We start from the raw sequence: 18,747 nt of genomic DNA, 5'->3' as shown, positions 1-18,747 counted from the left end.
TATATTATCAGTTTATGAATAGGAAGAAAATCAGTGATAAGAATGTATTCTTCTCGCTGAACAGTAAGTAATGAGACTCCCCAAGGGCTTAATAACAGGAATATTATATTTTTGTAACAAATATATGAACTTGACTTAGACTTGGTGAATATATTTTTGAATTTCCAGATGATTATAGAATTTAGCTATGTAATATATTGCAAATGGGACCGTAATCCAGGCAGCAATGTTTATGAAACAACTACAGCCTTGAAAAGGATATGAATTAGAGACTTCAATTGTGCACCAACTATCCACCCACTCTATCAGTAATAGTCTGCCTCCTTATGTAGGAAACTACAAGGGCCTCCTCAGCCTCCTCAAGTCATCTTCAATCCCAAAGGGCTGACAAGAGTAGAAGATTTAAGAAACCGGGATTATGAGAGCAAACACATTTGCCAAAAAACATGGTGGCAGTAAATTCCATCACAACTTTCAAACCACGATCAGTCACAAACTTGATGAGGGTTAATATGCAATGATCGGCTGCAAGAAAAAAAATCTACAGCTCTTCAAAGGAGCCAGAGCACTGGCACAAACCAACAGCATTCAATAAAAATTGAACTTTGTGGTCAGGTTCAGAACAATTGAGGTCATGAAATTAAGAAAGCACAAAATTATGATTTGTTGTGAGTTTACTGTCCAATGTCCGGTTCACTAGAACAACTCAATTATGGACTAATAAAAATGAAACTGTAGGTACCGAAGGTAAGCTTTTATCTAAAACACCTTTGTTTCAAAATAAGCTTTTTCCTTTTACGGTTAATAATCAACTTTTGAAGATATCAACATTCAAAATGTTTCAATGAGATCTCCCCCTTCTCCTAAATTCCAATGAGCTCAGACCAAGAGTTGTCAAAAGCTCCTCCTGTGATAACCTTTACCGGTGCGGACACGGAAGGCCGAGATGGCCTGTTTCTGCTCCGTAAATGGTTATATGGTTATGGTTTCAAGTTGAATCAGATTATCTTCGAGTCTTGTCTTAATGCAGAATAGAGCTGCTGATCCTACATTTTTTTTCCCCATTACTACATCCATGTCAGTAATATCAATAAATTTCAGGCCATGTGCTATTAAAACTCTGAGGTTTTTATTCTTTCTAGATTCAACTATCGTAAGGCTACCCATGGCTTTTGTTTTATCTTGCAAAAACCTACGCATGATCCACACCTCTGCTGTGTACCTGATATCAAAAACCACCCATTCATGACATCACATCTTACTTCCTCCAACCTTTTGATCTTCCATTTAATACCATTCAATTGGAACCACGTTCAGGAATCCTAATTTGGCACGGAATTTTTTCGTTCTCTTCTAACTATTGCCTTTAGGTAGAAAGTACAAAAGGCTGAAGTCCAGCGCCACCAGGTTCTTTCATTTCTCCTTCTCCACCCACCCCCCTCAAAAGAACCATCAGGTTCTTAAACCTCCCCTTGATCTCCAACAAAAATTATTTTTGAATACAAGTGGAAACAGATGGCATTTTTGGAACCTGTGTTTATTGCATTTGGGTCTGATAAACTAGAAGGGATGTGAAATGACATGAAATCAGTTGAGTCATTTGAGCTCAGTAATGAGGAAAGAAGTGACTTGCGGCAATTCGGTCCTTTAACAAGGTTAAGAAATCCAATTGTCTGTGTCAATATTGTTTTAAAATACTTTAAAAAAAATCTACATCTGTACAGATCTTTTTTTGAATCCATAATTATTCTGAGCTTTGATACATTAACAGCTCAGTTTTCAATTCATAATACAGTTACATTCAAATGGCTTGATGGAAAAAATATTACTGCTTCAGTTAATGTCAATTTGATTCTAACATGCATTTACCTTGAATTGTTCTCATTATCTTTGGGAATTTAGTCTCCATGCTTGCACACCATCCTACTTCTCAAAGCAGAGGTACGGGCACACATAACTCAAAACAGTCAACCAGTTTACCTATCCCGGCTTCACCATTTCATCGGATGCAAGGATCGACAAAGAGATGGACAACAGACTCGCCAAGGCAAATAGCGCCTTTGGAAGACTACACAAAAGAGTCTGGAAAAACAACCAACTGAAAAACCTCACAAAGATTAGTGTATACAGAGCCGTTGTCATACCCACGCTCCTGTTCGGCTCCGAATCATGGGTCCTCTACCGGCATCACCTACGGCTCCTAGAACGCTTCCACCAGCGTTGTCTCCGCTCCATCCTCAACATTCATTGGAGCGACTTCATCCCTAACATCAAAGTACTCGAGATGGCAGAGGCCGACAGCATCGAGTCCATGCTGCTGAAGATCCAACTGCGCTGGGTAGGTCACGTCTCCAGAATGGAGGACCATCGCCTTCCCAAGATCGTGTTATATGGCGAGCTCTCCACTGGCCACCGTGACAGAGGTGCACCAAAGAAGAGGTACAAGGACTGCCTAAAGAAATCTCTTGGTGCCTGCCACATTGACCACCGCCAGTGGGCTGATCTCGCCTCAAACCGTGCATCTTGGCGCCTCACAGTTCGGCGGGCAGTAACCTCCTTTGAAGAAGACCGCAGAGCCCACCTCACTGACGAAAGACAAAGGAGGAAAAACCCAACACCCAACCCCAACCAACCAATTTTCCCTTGCAACCGCTGCAACCGTGTCTGCCTGTCCCGCATCAGACTTGTCAGCCACAAACGAGCCTGCAGCTGACGTGGACATTACCCCTCCTCCTTAAATCTTCGTCCGCGAAGCCAAGCCAAAGAAGAAAGGAGATTGGGATTCCAAATGTAAAATTCATGTTGGGCAAGCAGTTAAAACAATCAAAAGTATACCTGCTGCCAGTTACATGCCACAACAGGCATTTAATTCCACTGAGCGGAAATAAAGTAATCTCCAGCAAAATATTTAAAATGAAGATTAATTTTGTCTGGCAAGTGAAATTTCAGCCTTTGCAACAAAATAATGCACAGGAGCTTGCGTCAGCTGAGAAGAATTGCATTGTGCACATATAGACTCTCCACAATGAAGTTGCTTTTTTAAAAAAAACTTTCTGCAATTTTCCTGTATCTATTATTTCACTCTCTCAAATTGTGGCAAAACTTCTTAGTTACAATAGTTCTTTGCTGTTTGAATAATCATCCACCAAATTTTCTGCCCTGTATTTTCAGACACAATTTATGAGCATTAAACCTGAAAGTACAGCTCACATACAACATTATCCCTTTGTTCTATCAGTCACTGGGGAAATTAACTTTTCCATTTCCATATGCTACTAGATTGGCTTTCCCTACCTGCATGAGAAATGCACTTGAAATCTATGGTGTTAAACTCTTTATTCTGAACATTGTTCTATCAAAGCAAAAGAAAATTTTTTTAAAATAAAGATTCTCAAATGACCTTCGTTCAAATTAATTCAAGTCAACTAAACTTTTGGGGTGGAATCACTGGCACCATATTCTCAAATTGATCCAAATACAGGAAGACTTTGAAAATCTGATTTTAAAGCCCCTCTGGTTGTGTTCCATGTAATTACAGGTTTGTATTTAGTAAAACGCATTTTCATTATTCCTACAAATCCATCCATCCCAAACTTTGCCCCCTTTATACTCTTTAATTTGCAAAGCCATAACACAGAAAAGCCCTTTGGCCCGTGCCACGCAACAACCACATCTTAGAACCATCTTGATTAAAAATTCCAGTCCAATCTATTGACACTGATGCTGGTCGACACACTGAGTTCCTCCAGCGGACTGTGTTTTGCTCCAGATTCCAACGTCTGCAGTCATTTGTGCCACAAGCACCCATCTTATTTTTCTCCCCCCTCATTCACATCCCCATCAAGTTTTATCCCCTAACACTCACAGCTATTATGGACAATTTATTGTAGCCAATTCACCTCCCAATCAGCATGCAGAGGAAAAAACAGAGCAACTGATGAAACATTATAGCTCACATACTGCAACATACACAGAGAAATGAGAGATTATAAAATATAACCTATTATGTAAATTTCCTTTATTACTATCCAAGCTTCTCTATATGGGTAGAGAGAAATAGGCTGCAAATCAGGAGTAACCATTCCAGTCATTCCCTTATTAATGAAAAGTTCACAGAGGAATATTAAAAAAGTTAATTAAACCTTAATAAGTCAGCCTTCCCCAACAATATCAGGTTACTGAGCGCAGAAACAGAACAGAAAAATTAAACAAAACAGCTAAACTTCCTCCAGTTACAGAGACAGAGAAGGTAGCCATGAAGATTACTGAACTTAACAACCTCTTTGTGGTACTTGGGTTGAGAGACAATAGTGGGAGAACAGGGACTAAGCCCTGCCTGACACAGATAAAACAACATGAAAGAGGTCAGTTTCCTGCCAACATGATAATGTGCTAACTCAATGTAGTTTATCGTTTCAGAGAACAAAAACATGCTGTTCTTTCTGATAGCCTGGAGTGAGAATGGAGTAGGCTAACTGCTCGACAAGGCTCAAATTCAAAAATTTATCTTTCATTTGTCTACTCAGAAAGTACTCCTGTTCAAGAACAAGTCACAACCATTTTACTTCTATGAGAAGCAGAGCACTCAAATATCCTCAAGTACATTCACTTAACAACAATCTGAAGATGTGAAGTACTTCAGTGTTCTCGCTTACAGATCCTTAGCAAAAATGAGTCAAGCGAATGAATGACTGCTTCAATGGATCACAAAGACAACAGCCTTTCATCTCCAGAAATTGTATTCAAACTCAGTGAGAGTCACACGATAAATGTCACACTTACCACATAACAATGAAGATTTCAAGCGTACATAGAACAGTGTATTTAACATGAAAACAGAATGCTCGAAACACCCAGAATAAATTTCAGATTTATTGTCAGAGTACATCACATACAACCCTGAGATTCCTTTTTTCTGTGGGCCAAGCAGAATTACCACCTTTTGGTGATGCAAAAAAACTGTACATAACATTCACATGTAAACAAATAAAGAAATGTGAATAAATTGACTGTGCTATGCAGAGAGAGGGGGAAAAAAAAAATCAATAAAGTGCAAGAGTCAGAGCCCCTGATTGAGTTTGTCGTTGAAGGGTCTGATGGTGGAGGGGGAGCAGCTGTTTCTGAACCTGGTGGTGTGAGTCTTATATTTCTCAAACGGATCCAAATACAGGCAAAGACTTTGAAAACCTCAATGTAAAGCCTCTCTTCTTGTGCTTTCAGTATTGCCAAGTTTATATATCATAAAACAGATTTTCGTTATTGCTACAAATCCATACATCCCAAACTTTGCCATCTTTATACTTCATTTACAAAGCCACGCTCAGAAAAGCCCTTCGGCCCATGCCACCCATATAACCATTTACGGAGCGGAAACAGGCCATGTCGGCCTTTCAAGTCCGCACCGGTTCACTAGAACAACTCCACTAGCTCAAACCTCCCGCTCACCGCCACGTGATGTTCAGGTTGAAATTTTTTGATGCATTGATAAACATATCCAGATCTCGGTTTTGCAAATACACAGGAGTCCTCAAGGAACTTCATCAAATTTATCAAACATTGCATGCCCTTCTTAAATCCATGCTACATCTGATGTCTATTTCTTCAAGCATTTTTCTGATTAAACTTTCAACCAACTGGCCTGCAGTTACCTGCCTTTTGTCGAGAGATTTTAAAATAAAATGATTCCAATCTCCCGTGATCTTCCCAGAATCCGGAGAATTTGGTAAATAACCATACTTATTCATAACTCTCAGTACCTTGGGGTGTATTTAATTTTTAAAAAATTTAGGCAATGTAATATTACAAAATTAATCTTAGTTGTTAATGAGCTTGCGTTTCATATTTAGTTGACCCTAGCTGCCTCTGCTTCTCATCCATCTAATTTGATGAAAGGTTCCAGCCGAATTCATCGAGAATTTTTTTTTTACTCCCACTGACGCTGCCTGACCTGCTTATTTCCTACGGCAGAATGTGTTTTGCTCTAGATTCCAGCATCTGCAGTCTTTCCTTTTCTTCCCCCCACTCACATCACCATCGTGTTTCCCCCCCACCCCCTCTCTTTTTCCCTAACACTCACATTATGGGCAATTTATAGGAGCCAATTAACCTCCCAACCAGCATGAGGGAAAAAACCAGAGCATCTGGATGAAACATTATGTCTCACATACTCCAAGTGCTTAGAGAAATAAAGAGTTTACATTTAGCCCAGATTAGCAAACAAAGCAGAATTAATGTTTCTGACCAAAGCTCCTCTGTCAGAATTGGGTAAAAGAGAAAATGTTTGTTTTCAAGTTGCAAAGGGGATGGCTTGGAAAAGACAGAGCAATGGGAATTTCTCTGTTTGTGAGGCCAAGGTTACTATGGAGATGAGTTGCAGAAATCAACTAATCAGAAAAAATGGAAAGAAAATTAAGTGAGAGCAGTTGGAGAATGAAAGTACAAGTGCAAAAGTTGTGAAATGAAGGGTTGGGGGACATGACTAGCAGATCAGACTGTGCTAATTGATGAGAAGCTTTGAAAACCTTCCTTGCTGTCCACAACGCTTCTGATCTGAGTATTGTCTGCAAACTTGTTGATCCAATCACCACACTGTTGTTCAGATTGTGGATCTAGATGACAAGCTATGCTGGTCCCAGCACCGATCCCTGCACCACACCACTAGTCAAAGGCTTCCAGTCTGAGAAGTAATTGTCACGGCCACTCACTGGCTTCTCCCACACAGCCCATGTTTTTGAATATTTTAATATGAGATTTCACATTCCAAAGTACAGAGTACCTATGGATAGATGTTAAAATTCTCAAACATACACTACACTTAAAATCACCAATGCCTGAAGGGGGCGCACAAAATCAGTGAACCGGTGCAGACTTGAAAGGCCAACATGGCCTGTTTCCGCTCCGTAAATGGTTATATGGTTAAAGTGAAACATGAAAGTCTGCAGATGCTGTGATTGTAGTAAAAGCTGGAGGAACTCAACCTGTCTTTCAGCACTCATAAACAAAAAAGATATTGCCAATGTTTTGGGCCTGAGCCCTTCTTCAAGGAATATCAAAGTGAGCCAGAAAGAGGATATCTCAGAATTCAGACACTGCTGGGTGGTGGGTGAAATCCAGACTCACAAAAGGTGTTAATGGGATATGATAAGGGGAGAGGTGAGAATTCATCATGTCTGTGCCAAAAGAAGCAGGGAAGGGAGAGACAGAACTGGAGGAAGAAGTTGAGGGGGGGGGGGGGGGGGCTGCAGTTTAATGAAAGCCAGAAGTCAACATTAATGCCATCTAGTTGGAGAGAAAAACAAAGCCACAGGTGTATAACAAAGCGCAAAAATGGCCAGTTCAGGTAGAAACAGGGAAAGCCTAGATGAAGGAGAAGCTCCTGTTCCACAAGTTTGCATTGGGTCCTGTGACCAGGAAAAAGGTACAGGAAGGAGCCTGAAGAGGAGTACCCAGTGGCACAAGGGCAACTTCTTTCCTAATGCCATCAGATTTCTGAATGGACAATGAAACACAGATACTACCTCACTTTATCCTATTTTCTTGCACTATTTATTTATTTTTGAAATGTAATTTATAGCAATATTTGCACTGCAATACTGCAGCAAAACGACAAATTTCATGACATGTTCACGTTGATAAATTCTGATTCTGTTATGATATTGCAGGAGGTCAGAGCGGAAATAAGATGGAGAATTAAAGTGAAAGTAATAAGAGAATTCCAAGTTACCCTTGCACACTGATTGCATGCTCTATGCAAAAGTGGTTACCCAATATGCGTTTGACCTTTTGCAGTCACCAAATACAGTGGACTAAATTACAAGCACAAGTGAATCACCTCAGTACTGCTTGGATGGTGGGAAGGAAAGGGGTAAATGGGCAATATATTTGAAGTCAAAAGTAACAAGTTCAGAACTATGAGAAACTATGTTCCACAAAGTGGTTATTGCAAAAAATAAAAGAGGATCGATCTGAAGTCATTTGGATCTTATTCGATTTCTGGAACACTCTAATCCACTAGGTTTATCAGCACAAATTTTTTTATTTCAAAAATTTATATCCAACATCCATCCCAACAATTGTTTCTACACTAGGTCATGTCATCGTCATGTCATTTTCTCAGAGACCAAAACAATTTAAGCAAACCATCCACACAAACGAACTTCCACACACTCATTACTCCAGGGTAAATGGGAACCATGCTTCTGCACATCTGAAAGAAAATTTCAATTTCCTTCAACTGAAAGACAGAAATAAATCTATTTTAAAACACCGCCGAACCACAAATGGTTCATCAAATACCCATGAGTATGTTTTTACTCTTCCCTTTGTTATACCTGAGAGTCACTAACCACTCCCAGAAAAACCGATGAAATCTCCAGCTACTGCCAACACGGCCCAATTTTGTCCACTTTTACACAGCCATCACAAACATTCAATTCGGAGAAAAATCCAAATCCATGTCTAAACAAACTTGATACAGCTGAAAAACATTTTCTTGTAACAATTAAACTCACTACAAAAGCAAATCAAAATTGTCTCGAGGCTTTGGTGATGATGGTTAAACAGATTTTATGGACTCAGTCTGAGGTGCCTGCAAGCTCACACCAAGACACAAGAGCAACTTGTCCATGAACTACTCTTTGCAGACGGTGCCGCTTTAGTTGCCCATCAGAGCCAGCTCTCCAGCGCATGACGTCCTATTTTGCGGAAACTGCCAAAATGTTTGGCCTGGAAGTCAGCCTGAAGAAAACTGAAGTCCTCCATCAGCCAGCTCCCCACCATGACTACCAACCACCCCCCCCCCCCCCACCCCATCTCCATCGGGCACACAGAACTCAAAACGGTCAACCAGTTTACCTACCTCGGCTGCACCATTTAATCTGATGCAAGGATCGACAAAAAGATAGACACACTCGAGCTGGCAGAGTACTTTGAATCCATGCTGCTGAAGATCCAACTGCACTGGGTGGGTCACGTCTCCAGAATGGAGGACCATCGCCTTCCCAAGATCGTGTTCTATGACGAGCTCTCCACTGGCCACCGAGACAGAGGTGCACCAAAGAAGAGGTACAAGGACTGCTTAAAGAAATCTCTTGGTGCCTGCCACATTAACTACCGCCAGTGGGCTGATCTCGCCTCCAACCGTGCATCTTGGCGCCTCACAGTTCAGTGGGCAGCAACCTCCTTTGAAGAAGACCGCAGAGCCCACCTCACTGACTAAAGACAAAGGAGGAAAAACCCAACACCCAACCCCAACCAACCATTTTTCCCTTGCAACCACTGCAACCGTGCCTGCCTGTCCCGCATCGGACTTGTCAGTCACCAACGAGCCTGCAGCAGACGTGGACATACCCCTCCATAAATCTTCATCCGCAAACCCAAGCCAAAGAAGAGAAAGAAAAGAAGATACCAAATGCTTTCTAGGCTACACAATAAAATAACCATTTTACAGTCACTGATCTCTCCCAAATAAATCACTTTCTTCTTGAATGAAAGTGGTTCATGGTCATATAAATTTTAAAACCATCCACACACACAAAGTCGCGATCTGTACAATTAATGAATGTCACTCATTAAGTTTACTGCACACCTTAAGGCTCAAAATTAAATAACCTTCAGTTAGAGCTCACACTCAGTACTTCAAAATTTATTCAGTACATTCGAAATTAGTGAAATGTTGTTTTGTGGGAAGAAGAGTAAAATACTAAATATTAGAAGAATAGAGAAATTAAAAATTGACCATACCCAAATGAACTCCACGCTTCAGTACTGACCTAAGAAAATAACATACTAGAGAGTGATCACTGGTATCCATTTTAATGCTCTTCAGAAAATTTTGCTTTTTCTTTAACATCTCCACACCCCAATGCCACAGCCAAGAACTGGTTGCCTTTATTCAATTTAGGTCATCTTTCTGGCAAGACTTTGCTCCCTCACAAATACGAAACTGTGAGAAAATAATCATTGCAAAAGATTAACATTTACCAGAAATATGCACTAAAGCCTCTAGCTTTACACTCTGCTGTTAGACACCCTACAGTAATTCAAATCATGACTTTTCAAAAATAATTTAAACAGAAGCCCTCAAAGTAGTGCCATGGTTAACATTTCAAAAATCAGCATAATTTCTGGATACAACACAGAATAGAAACATTAATTAATACCTACCACTGAATTACTCAACAACCACAAAGAGTTAAAAAGAATTTTGTTAACTCAAACAAAAGTGATGATACAACTTAAAGAAAAAAAATAACATTTGAGAAATAATGTGCAACTTTCACACAATTACATGGCCACACAATCTGTGACCATGATTTGTTCCTAGCCAAAGGACACAAAACAGTTTAAATATTATGGGGAGCTTTCAGATCATCTCAGCAGAAAATCTATTCTGCACAAATTAAAACTCTGGAAATTATTCTTGGAACATGAGGGTCATCACTTGAACAACTTAAAAAGAACCATACACAACTCAAAATGCTAAATCTTGCAGGAAAGATATACAAATGTCACATTTATAATAGTTTATCATCCAGAAAGAATCTTGCTGCACTCTGAGTGCAGAGAACACATGGCATGAGGAGATAAGCTGCAACACTGGGAGGTCAAGCAAAAGCAACATTGGGGCTGCATTTACATCCTGCCCCAACCAAACATCTCTTGTCAGTAATGTCAGCAAGCAAAAGACTTCCTAAATTATCTTGCATTACCTAAAAAAGTTCATGTTCATAATTTTATTCTGGCATTTAAACAAAGGACTAGCAAAGGTTCCTATTGGAATCTGCTACTTATTTTACCTCACAGACACAGTGAATTATCAACTTCCCCTACCAAATATTTAACAAATTCAAACATGTTAGAAAATATAGGAAGGAAATGGATTAGAAAATATTTAGACTTTTATCTTACTCAATAATTGCTATCATTAAATAAATATTTACCAAGCACTTTTGGATTTTTTTTTTTACAGCAGTAATACAAGTAATACAGGCTCTCTTTCCATTTGAACGAAAGAGAGTGGACCTCCAAAATAATCAGTGTCTTCATGGTGGCTGCAAAATATTTAACCAAATGAGGAAAACCATATTTGAAGATCAAACCAGACACAGAGATCATGATCTACCATGTGGCAATTACTGCCTCTTCCTACATGCTTATGAAGGAGGCATAGAACACTACAGCATAGCACAGGCCCTTTGACCCTTGATGTTGTGTTGACCCATATATTCCTTTTTAAAAGTACTAAACCCACCCTACCCCGAAACCCTTTATTTTTCTTCCATCCATGTGCCTTTCTAAGAGTCTCTTAAATGCCCACTAATGTTTCAGCCTCCCCCACAATCCCTGGCAAAGCATTCCATGCACCCACAACTCTGTTTTAAAAAAAAAACCCTGATGTCTCCCCTAAACTTCCCTCCCGTAACTTTGTACAAGTGTCCTCAGGTATATGCTATTTCTGTCCTGGGAAACAGGTGTAGGCTATTCACCCTATCTATGCCTCTCATAATGTTGTAGACCTCCATCAAGTCTCCTCTCATCCTTCTACACTCCAAAAAGTCCCACCTCTGCAAGACCATGCCTCATAAGACTTGTTTTGCATGTCAAACAATTATAAATTATATTAGTGATATAAATGAAGGAAGTGAATATTCAGTAAGGAGGGAAAGATGATGTGAAGAGATTATGGGAGATATGTTTAGTGGGCAAATTGGAAAATGGGGTATAAAGGGAAATGTGAAGTTATTGAATGATTGAACAGATTATTTCAATGAAGGTCTTCTGAAATGATCTGAAAGCTCCTCATATTATTAAAACTGTTTTGTGTATCCTTTGGCCAGTAACAAATCATGGTCACAGATTGCAGATTGTTTTATCTTTTCTCTTAAGTTGTATAATCACTTTTGTTTGAGTTAATAAAATTCTTTTTAACTGTTTGTGGTTGTTGAGTAATTCAGTGGTAGGCATTAATTAATGTTTGTGTTCTGTGTTGTATCCAGAAATTGTGCTGATTTTGTAAAACAAACACTAACAGGCAATCTGGGAAAGCCTATCTCCAGAAATCTGCAATGCTGAATACATTGGAAGTTGAAAAAGATAGACTTTTAGTCAGTGAGGAAAGGCGATGACAATCAACAGGAAAATTGGTCTTGAGGAAAGTTGGATCTGTTGTTTCTATTGAATAATGGAACATTATTTCAGACGACCTGAGGAGGTACCACCAACTCTATGTCTGTACAGAACTCTAAATCTACCTGCAAAATAAGGGAACCCATGCCAGCATCCTTCCACAAGTGAACATTCCCAGAATCAATACCTTATTTACAATCAATCAACTCTGATAGTCAGGTCACATTATTTACCTGTCCAACAAACCCAAATAGAAACTCCATCACAGCAAATGTCATCAGGTATAAAAGAAATGATTCGATCTTCACAATACCTCCTTGGGAAACAAAACTCACGGGAATCCCTGTTCCGCCATATCTCAAATGGAGCAAAAGCATTCTGGGAGACAGCAGTGGCTTCCAAATCCATTTTTCAGGAACAAAGTAAATGGGATGTTAAAACCATCAAGCTCCTTCTGTCCTCACCTGTGACAGTCTTGCTCTGGTCACACTTCAACAACCTCAGAACCAAAAAAGAGGAGTAGAATGAAGCCATCCTCAACCCCAAGAGACTAACGCATGAGGTTTTTTTTTTAATCGGAGGGATCACCAATAGTGTTAATGAAGCAGGGTAAACTCTGCTGCCCACCCCACCTTCAGTTTGCTGGGGAAAATCTACATCCAAAAAAAATCAAGAAATCTCCTCAACATAAATGAACCAACGGAGTACAATTAAGAGGTCGCAAAGATGCATGAAATCCCACCCAACACAGAGTCAGTCTTCAACGGGTTTTCGCAACAAACTGCTCAGCAAAGTCAACCCCCTGCTTTTTCGACGACGTTGACAATCGCGTCAATGCCCCACATTGGAAAGCCTTGAATCAGCCTTGTACCTTTGTGCGGTGGTGCCATCGACTGGTGTTCATGAAAGGAGGAGGAGTCGGCTTCTATTTCGGGGAGCCACGCTCCACAGGCAACGCACCACAACCGAGGCCAATATTACTTCATGGCTCAATCATCCACAAAGGACCTTCGTCCTGCGACGATCCGCAAAGCAGAAGGCGACTTAAAAGAAAACTTCCATGACTTAATTTTGCTACATTCGTCTTTGTTACGTTTTGGCTTTTAGTTACAAAGTTATTTACATTAAGCATGCAACATTGATACATTAAAAATCGGCGTCAGTGCTTCTCAAAAGAGAAAAGTGCTCCCTTTCAACATAATTCCTTACAAAAGGCAACCGAGTTCTGCAATGTTGCGACGTCTCGTTTCCAAGTGGGTGGTGCTGCTCTCATCCTTTACTGTGCGCGTCTGTCCCGCTTGCTCAAGGCCTGTCGAGGGCTGAGACTTTTTGGATGGGAGGTGGGGAACAGCCTTTGCAAATTTCCTTAAATTGATCAGCAGCCCGATCTACTATGTCGGGAGACACGACGATTCCTCCTCCCCCCCTTTTTTTCAATAGGAGGCTCGTGTCTGTCTGAACGTGTTTAAAACTTTCCAAGCGAGTTGTGACAGCGGCTTACCCAGATTTTTTTTAAATGCTGACTGACACCCGGAATAAACGACGCACATACACAAAAGAAATTGTTAAACCGTCCCGGTAAAACTTCTGTGAATTCTCACCATCAAGTACAAAGAATCGGCCGCTTCCAAAAAAAGTCGTGTCTGCTTACCAACATGTGTTGCTCTACGATCAAGGGTTAAGGGCAGTTGTTGGCTTTAATTATACTCACAGCCGAGAGAAGTGCGGGGGGAGGGGGGGGAGAAATACAATTAATGGCTAATCGTGAGTAAACTTTAAATTATCACACATAATAGTTGAAGATTAGGTCCTCCTCTCACTGGAGCAGTTTCATTTCGTATCCGATGCAAAATCTGGCTAACACAATAATTATACTTGCATTTGCAAAACCAAATAAAAAGTTCCTACATTTCAAGTTTGTAATAACGTACAGCGCTATTGCAAGCATGAGACATATAGTTTATTCTAACGTGAGCAAAAGGTCAGACAAGAGATAGGGCTATGTGGTATACTCAAAAATACAAGCAACAGTGTGCAAGAGAGGATATGGCGAAAGCAGGTGTAAAATATATGGATTTTCACTGGAATCACAAAGCTCCTTCATAAATGCCAAAGTTCGTTGGAAAACAGCCGCTGCTCGTTTACACTTCAAAGCCACCGTTTTAGTTCCCCATTGGGTATCCATGTTTTGCACAAAACCTGAGACTCTTTTTCCCCATTTGGTCCCTTGATTGTCTTGCGCCAAAATGTTTTCCAGAGGGGCAGCAGACAGGAGGGGGGGGGGCAGCAGACAGGAGTGGGGGGGCAGCAGGCAGGAGTGGGGGGGCAGCAGGCAGGAGTGGGGGGGCAGCAGGCAGGAGTGGGGGGGCAGCAGGCAGGAGTGGGGGGCAGCAGGCAGGAGTGGGGGGGGCAGCAGGCAGGAGTGGGGGGGGCAGCAGTGGGGGGGGCAGCAGACAGGAGTGGGGGGGCAGCAGACAGGAGAGGGGGGACAGCAGACAGGAGTGGGGGGGACAGCAGACAGGAGAGGGGGGACAGCAGACAGGAGTGGGGGGGACAGCAGACAGGAGTGGGGGGCAGCAGACAGGAGTGGGGGGGCAGCAGACAGTAGTGGGGGGCAGCAGACAGAAGGGGGGGACAGGAAACACCAGACAGAAGGGGGAGGGGGGAGAACCCAGACAAAAGGGGGGGGGAGAACCCAGACAAAAGGGGGGGAGAGACTCAGACAAAAAGGGGGGGGGGAGAGACCCAGACAAAAAGGGGAGGAGAGACCCAGACAAAAGGGGGAGGGAACCCAGACAGACGAGAAATGGTTGTGTTTTTGTTGTCTCTTTTGAAATCGCAGGTGGGTTCTGCAAAGAGAGACCGAGAAGCCCCTTCCTCCATTGCCCGTCGAGTCGGCCATCCAGTCTGTCGAGTCTGCTCTGCCATTCAAAGTGATCAGCTCATCGCCACCTGTCTTTTCTCCAATAATTCCCCAATGATGTAAAAATATATCCAACCTTCTCTTCAATATATTTACTGAGGTCGGCTCCACAGCTTGAAGAGGCAGCAGATTCACCACCCTCTGGGGGAAAAACTCCCACCTCATCTCTATCCCAAACCTTCTATGAATCTTGAGGTTATGGTCATAGCTGAATTTTAACATTTAAGAAAAATTTGGACAGGTACATGGTTGGAAGGGGTATGAAGGGCTATGGACTGGAGTGCAGGTCCGTTGGACTAGGCACAGACTAGAAGGGCAGGTTTCTGAACTGAAATATTTCATGGTTTTGTTGTCCATCCACCCCCCATCTGACCTATTATTAATGTTTCTGTAACATCCTCTCATTCTTTTCAATTCCATTGAGCCCCAGACCACCTATTACACGCACATTAAAGCAGGGGGGGGGGGGGGGGGAGGGGGGGGGGAGGGGGGGGAGGGGGAAGGGGAGGGGGGGGAAGGGGAGGGGAGGGGGGGGAGGGGAGGGGGGGGAGGGGAGGGGGGGGAGGGGAGGGGGGGGAGGGGAGGGGGGGGAGGGGAGGGGGGGGAGGGGAGGGGGGGAAGGGGAGGGGGGGGAAGGGGAAGGGAGGGGGGGAAGGGAGGGGGAGGAGGGGAAGGGAGGGGGAGGAGGGGAAGGGAGGGGGGGGAGGGGAGGGGAGGGGGGGAGGGGAAGGGAGGGGGGAGGGGGGAGGGGGGAGGGGAAGGGAGGGGGGAGGGGGGGGGGAGGGGAAGGGAGGGGGGAGGGGGGAAGGGGAAGGGAGGGGGGAAGGGGAAGGGAGGGGGGAAGGGGAAGGGAGGGGGATTGAGAATAGTGGTCACCACGGCTCCCAAGGCAAAAGGGGGCACCCTATTACCTCCAGCATGCGGATCTCCTGCTGTGTCAGGTCGTTGGACGCAGCGCATTTGGTCCTGAGCCCCTCCAGACTGGAGATGCTGATGTCGATCATGTCCTGGTTCAGCTCGCACTGCTGCATGGCTTTGCCCAGGCTCAGCTCCCTCTCCTCTTCCTCCTCCTCCTCCTCCTCCTCTTCTTCCTCCTCCTCTTCTTCCTCCTCTCCCTCTTCTTCCCCTTCTTCAGCAACTGCTGCCTTCTTGATCTTCCCACCGGGATTGGGTTGGCGACCCTTATTGTTCTCTTCAGCCATTCCTAAACATTCGGCCTGCTTTTGCACTTCAATTCCACCTCCTCCTTCCTTAAGACAAAAGTTTTCCCCGCCCGGGGGAAAAGAAAGATGTGAATCGACTTTCCTTTTTTTTTAAATGCAGATCTCTGTGTGGCAGTGCAAGTGCGTTAATTTGCAAATCTCTCCCTCAGGAGCTCATCCGAAATCGACGCGGAGGACCAGCTCCCTTTTTCCTCCTCCTTCGGCAGGTGGGGGAAGGGAGAAAGAGGCGGGTGGGCCGAGCGGTTGCTAGGGTCACGCGCGGCGCTTTCTGGGACTTGGAGTCGTCTCGCCCGTCGGGTCCTGGCGGCGGGAGGGAGCGAACTGCAAGTCCCACAGGCCACCGCGCGCCCGCCCGCCCTCTCCTGCCTCCCGGAGCCCGCAACCTGGCCCACTGACCGGTAGGCACCTTTTCTTCCCTCCTCATGGTCACTGTTGGAGTCCGGGGGGAAAGTCGATGAACTCTTCGGGAAAGTGCACTGGTTTAAACACAAAAAAAAAAATTCCCCGACGGAAGGGTTGACTGGCCCCCTTCGACCCATGGATGCTGTCTGACCTGCTGAGTTCCTCCAGCAATTCTTGGCCTGCTCAAAAGTATTGCCTTGACTGAATAAAACTGCAAAACAAAGAGTTATCAAATGATCTAGTCAGTTTATTGCTAGCACGGGGGGCGTTTTGCTGTGTTCAGGTCTGCAAAGTTACAGCAATGACTACAACTTCAATATATTCTGTTGGCTGCAAAGCACTTTGGAACAGACATGCAAAGTGTCAAATACAATTCTTGCTCCTTTAATCTTTTGATTGGAACAGACATGCAAAGTGTCAAATAAATACAGTTCTCGCTTCTTTAATCTTTTGCTTGTAGAACTTTCTATCAAGTTCCCCTGCTGCACCTTAATCACCTCAGACTTCACTGCGGGCTTGTTCTCGGTCCCTCTTCTCCCAATACTATGGAGAAAAACTCAAAAGCCTTCAGACACGACGAATGAAGTAAAAACACGATGCTGGAGAAACTCAGCTGATCAGGCACTACTTTATATAACAAAGATAAAGATGCATCAGATGAAGGGCTCAAGCCCAAATCGTAGGTTATGTATCTTTATATTTGCTATATAAAGTACACTGTTTGACCTGCTTTAACTTTTAGGGCCAATATTATCCTCCTTGAAAATGCAGCATGATTTAAGTTTAATTTCTAACCAATATAAAACACAAAATAAAAATAAGACTGAAACTATTCTAAATTTAAACAGGTACTTTTGTTGCCTGGGTTTCATTCTGACCTCCGGTGTTATCCATGTGGACTTTGCTCATTCTCCCTCTGACCACATGGGTTTACTATTGTTGTTCCAGTTACCTCCCGCATCCCAAACATGAGCTGGTTCTTAGGAGTGAATATCTCCAACAACCTGTCCTGGAGCAACCTCGCCGACACAATGGCCAAAAAGTGCACCAATGTCTCTATTTCTTCAGGAGCCTGAGGAAATTTGGTACATCCTGGTCACCCTCAACAGATGCACCATTCGAGGTGATCCTGTCAGGATGCATGGCACCATTGCATAGGAGCATCTCTACCCAAAACTGCAAGGAACCGGAGAGAACTATGAACACAAGTCTCACATCTTCCAATGCCTCAGAAAAACAGCTAACTTTCTAGAGAACTCATCCCTCCTCAGCATATTAAATGGAGTGCCCTACCATTTAATCATGAACTGATCCATTTTCCCACTCAGCCCCTCTGCCCAGGCTTCTCCCCATAACCTTTGATGCCCTGGTTAATCAAGAACCTATCAATCTCGACCTTAAATACACCCAATGACCTGACCTCCACAACTGCCTGTGGCCACAAATTCCACAGATCCTCCACATCTCTGTTCTAAGCAAATGCCCTTCAATCCTGAAGTTGTGCCCTCTTGTCCTTGACTCTCCCATCTACTCTGTCCACACCTTTCAACATTTGAGATGTTTCAATGAAATTCCACCCCCACCCCCCCCTCTCCTAAATTCCAACGAGTGCAGGCCAAGAGCTGACAAATGCTCCTCATATGATAACCCTTACATTCCCGGAATCTCCTTGTAAACCTCCTCAGTCCTGCAGTCTGGTATTGACCAAAATGGTTGAATGCCCCTCCTGTCATAAGAAAATATGAGAAAAATATAAAATTAAAGGCCATTATATCAATGTTAATTTTAATTTTTAAGTATGCATTTAAAGCCTAAACCATAAAATCTAAAAACACTTAAGAAATAAAAAAAATTATTTCATGTATTCCAAACGCTCACCAATCTGTCTTTTTATCTATTGGTCCACAGAGAGCCTCAAGGCAAGGCTCCCAATGTATAATTGTAAAAATATAATGGATCACTTATTGTTAGTGTAATGCAATGCATGAATAATTTCAGATACAGCTATTTTATTCATGTTACTGCACTAACAAGATATCCAAAATGTTAATAATTCATCTATAATGATTCACC

At 42.8% G+C, this 18,747-nt stretch overlaps 1 protein-coding gene and 1 long non-coding RNA gene across 13 annotated transcripts in view; one reads left to right on the top strand and one right to left on the bottom strand.

Annotated features, from left to right (window-relative positions):
• LOC138749636 (kinase suppressor of Ras 1-like) overlaps positions 1-16,516 on the bottom strand; it is a 118,643-nt gene extending 102,127 nt beyond the window's left edge. For 8 of the 11 annotated variants that reach the window (XR_011348790.1, XR_011348791.1, XM_069911299.1 and 5 more), the window contains exon 1: positions 15,961-16,516. Coding sequence is in view for 9 of the 11 variants with exons in the window: in XM_069911299.1 (XP_069767400.1) it covers positions 15,961-16,251 (291 nt within the window). In the remaining 2 variants the exon portion in view is untranslated. Of the gene's footprint in view, positions 1-12,359; positions 12,478-12,997; positions 13,528-13,727; positions 13,779-15,960 lie in introns of those variants that run through there. The other 3 variants (XM_069911306.1, XM_069911304.1, XM_069911303.1) reach the window with 3 other exon arrangements.
• Positions 16,517-16,584: 68 nt separating this feature from the next.
• The window catches only part of LOC138749482 (uncharacterized), an 82,319-nt gene continuing 80,156 nt past the window's right edge, over positions 16,585-18,747 (top strand). For both annotated transcript variants that reach the window (XR_011348684.1, XR_011348683.1), the window contains exon 1: positions 16,585-16,670. This is a non-coding gene — a long non-coding RNA (uncharacterized lncRNA). The remainder of the gene's footprint in view (positions 16,671-18,747) is intronic.

The sequence above is a fragment of the Narcine bancroftii genome, chromosome 14, assembly GCF_036971445.1.
Source record: "Narcine bancroftii isolate sNarBan1 chromosome 14, sNarBan1.hap1, whole genome shotgun sequence".
Taxonomy (NCBI): Eukaryota; Metazoa; Chordata; class Chondrichthyes; order Torpediniformes; family Narcinidae; genus Narcine; species Narcine bancroftii.
The sequence above is the reverse complement of the archived record's forward strand: the minus strand, read 5'-3'. Positions and strand labels throughout refer to the sequence as shown.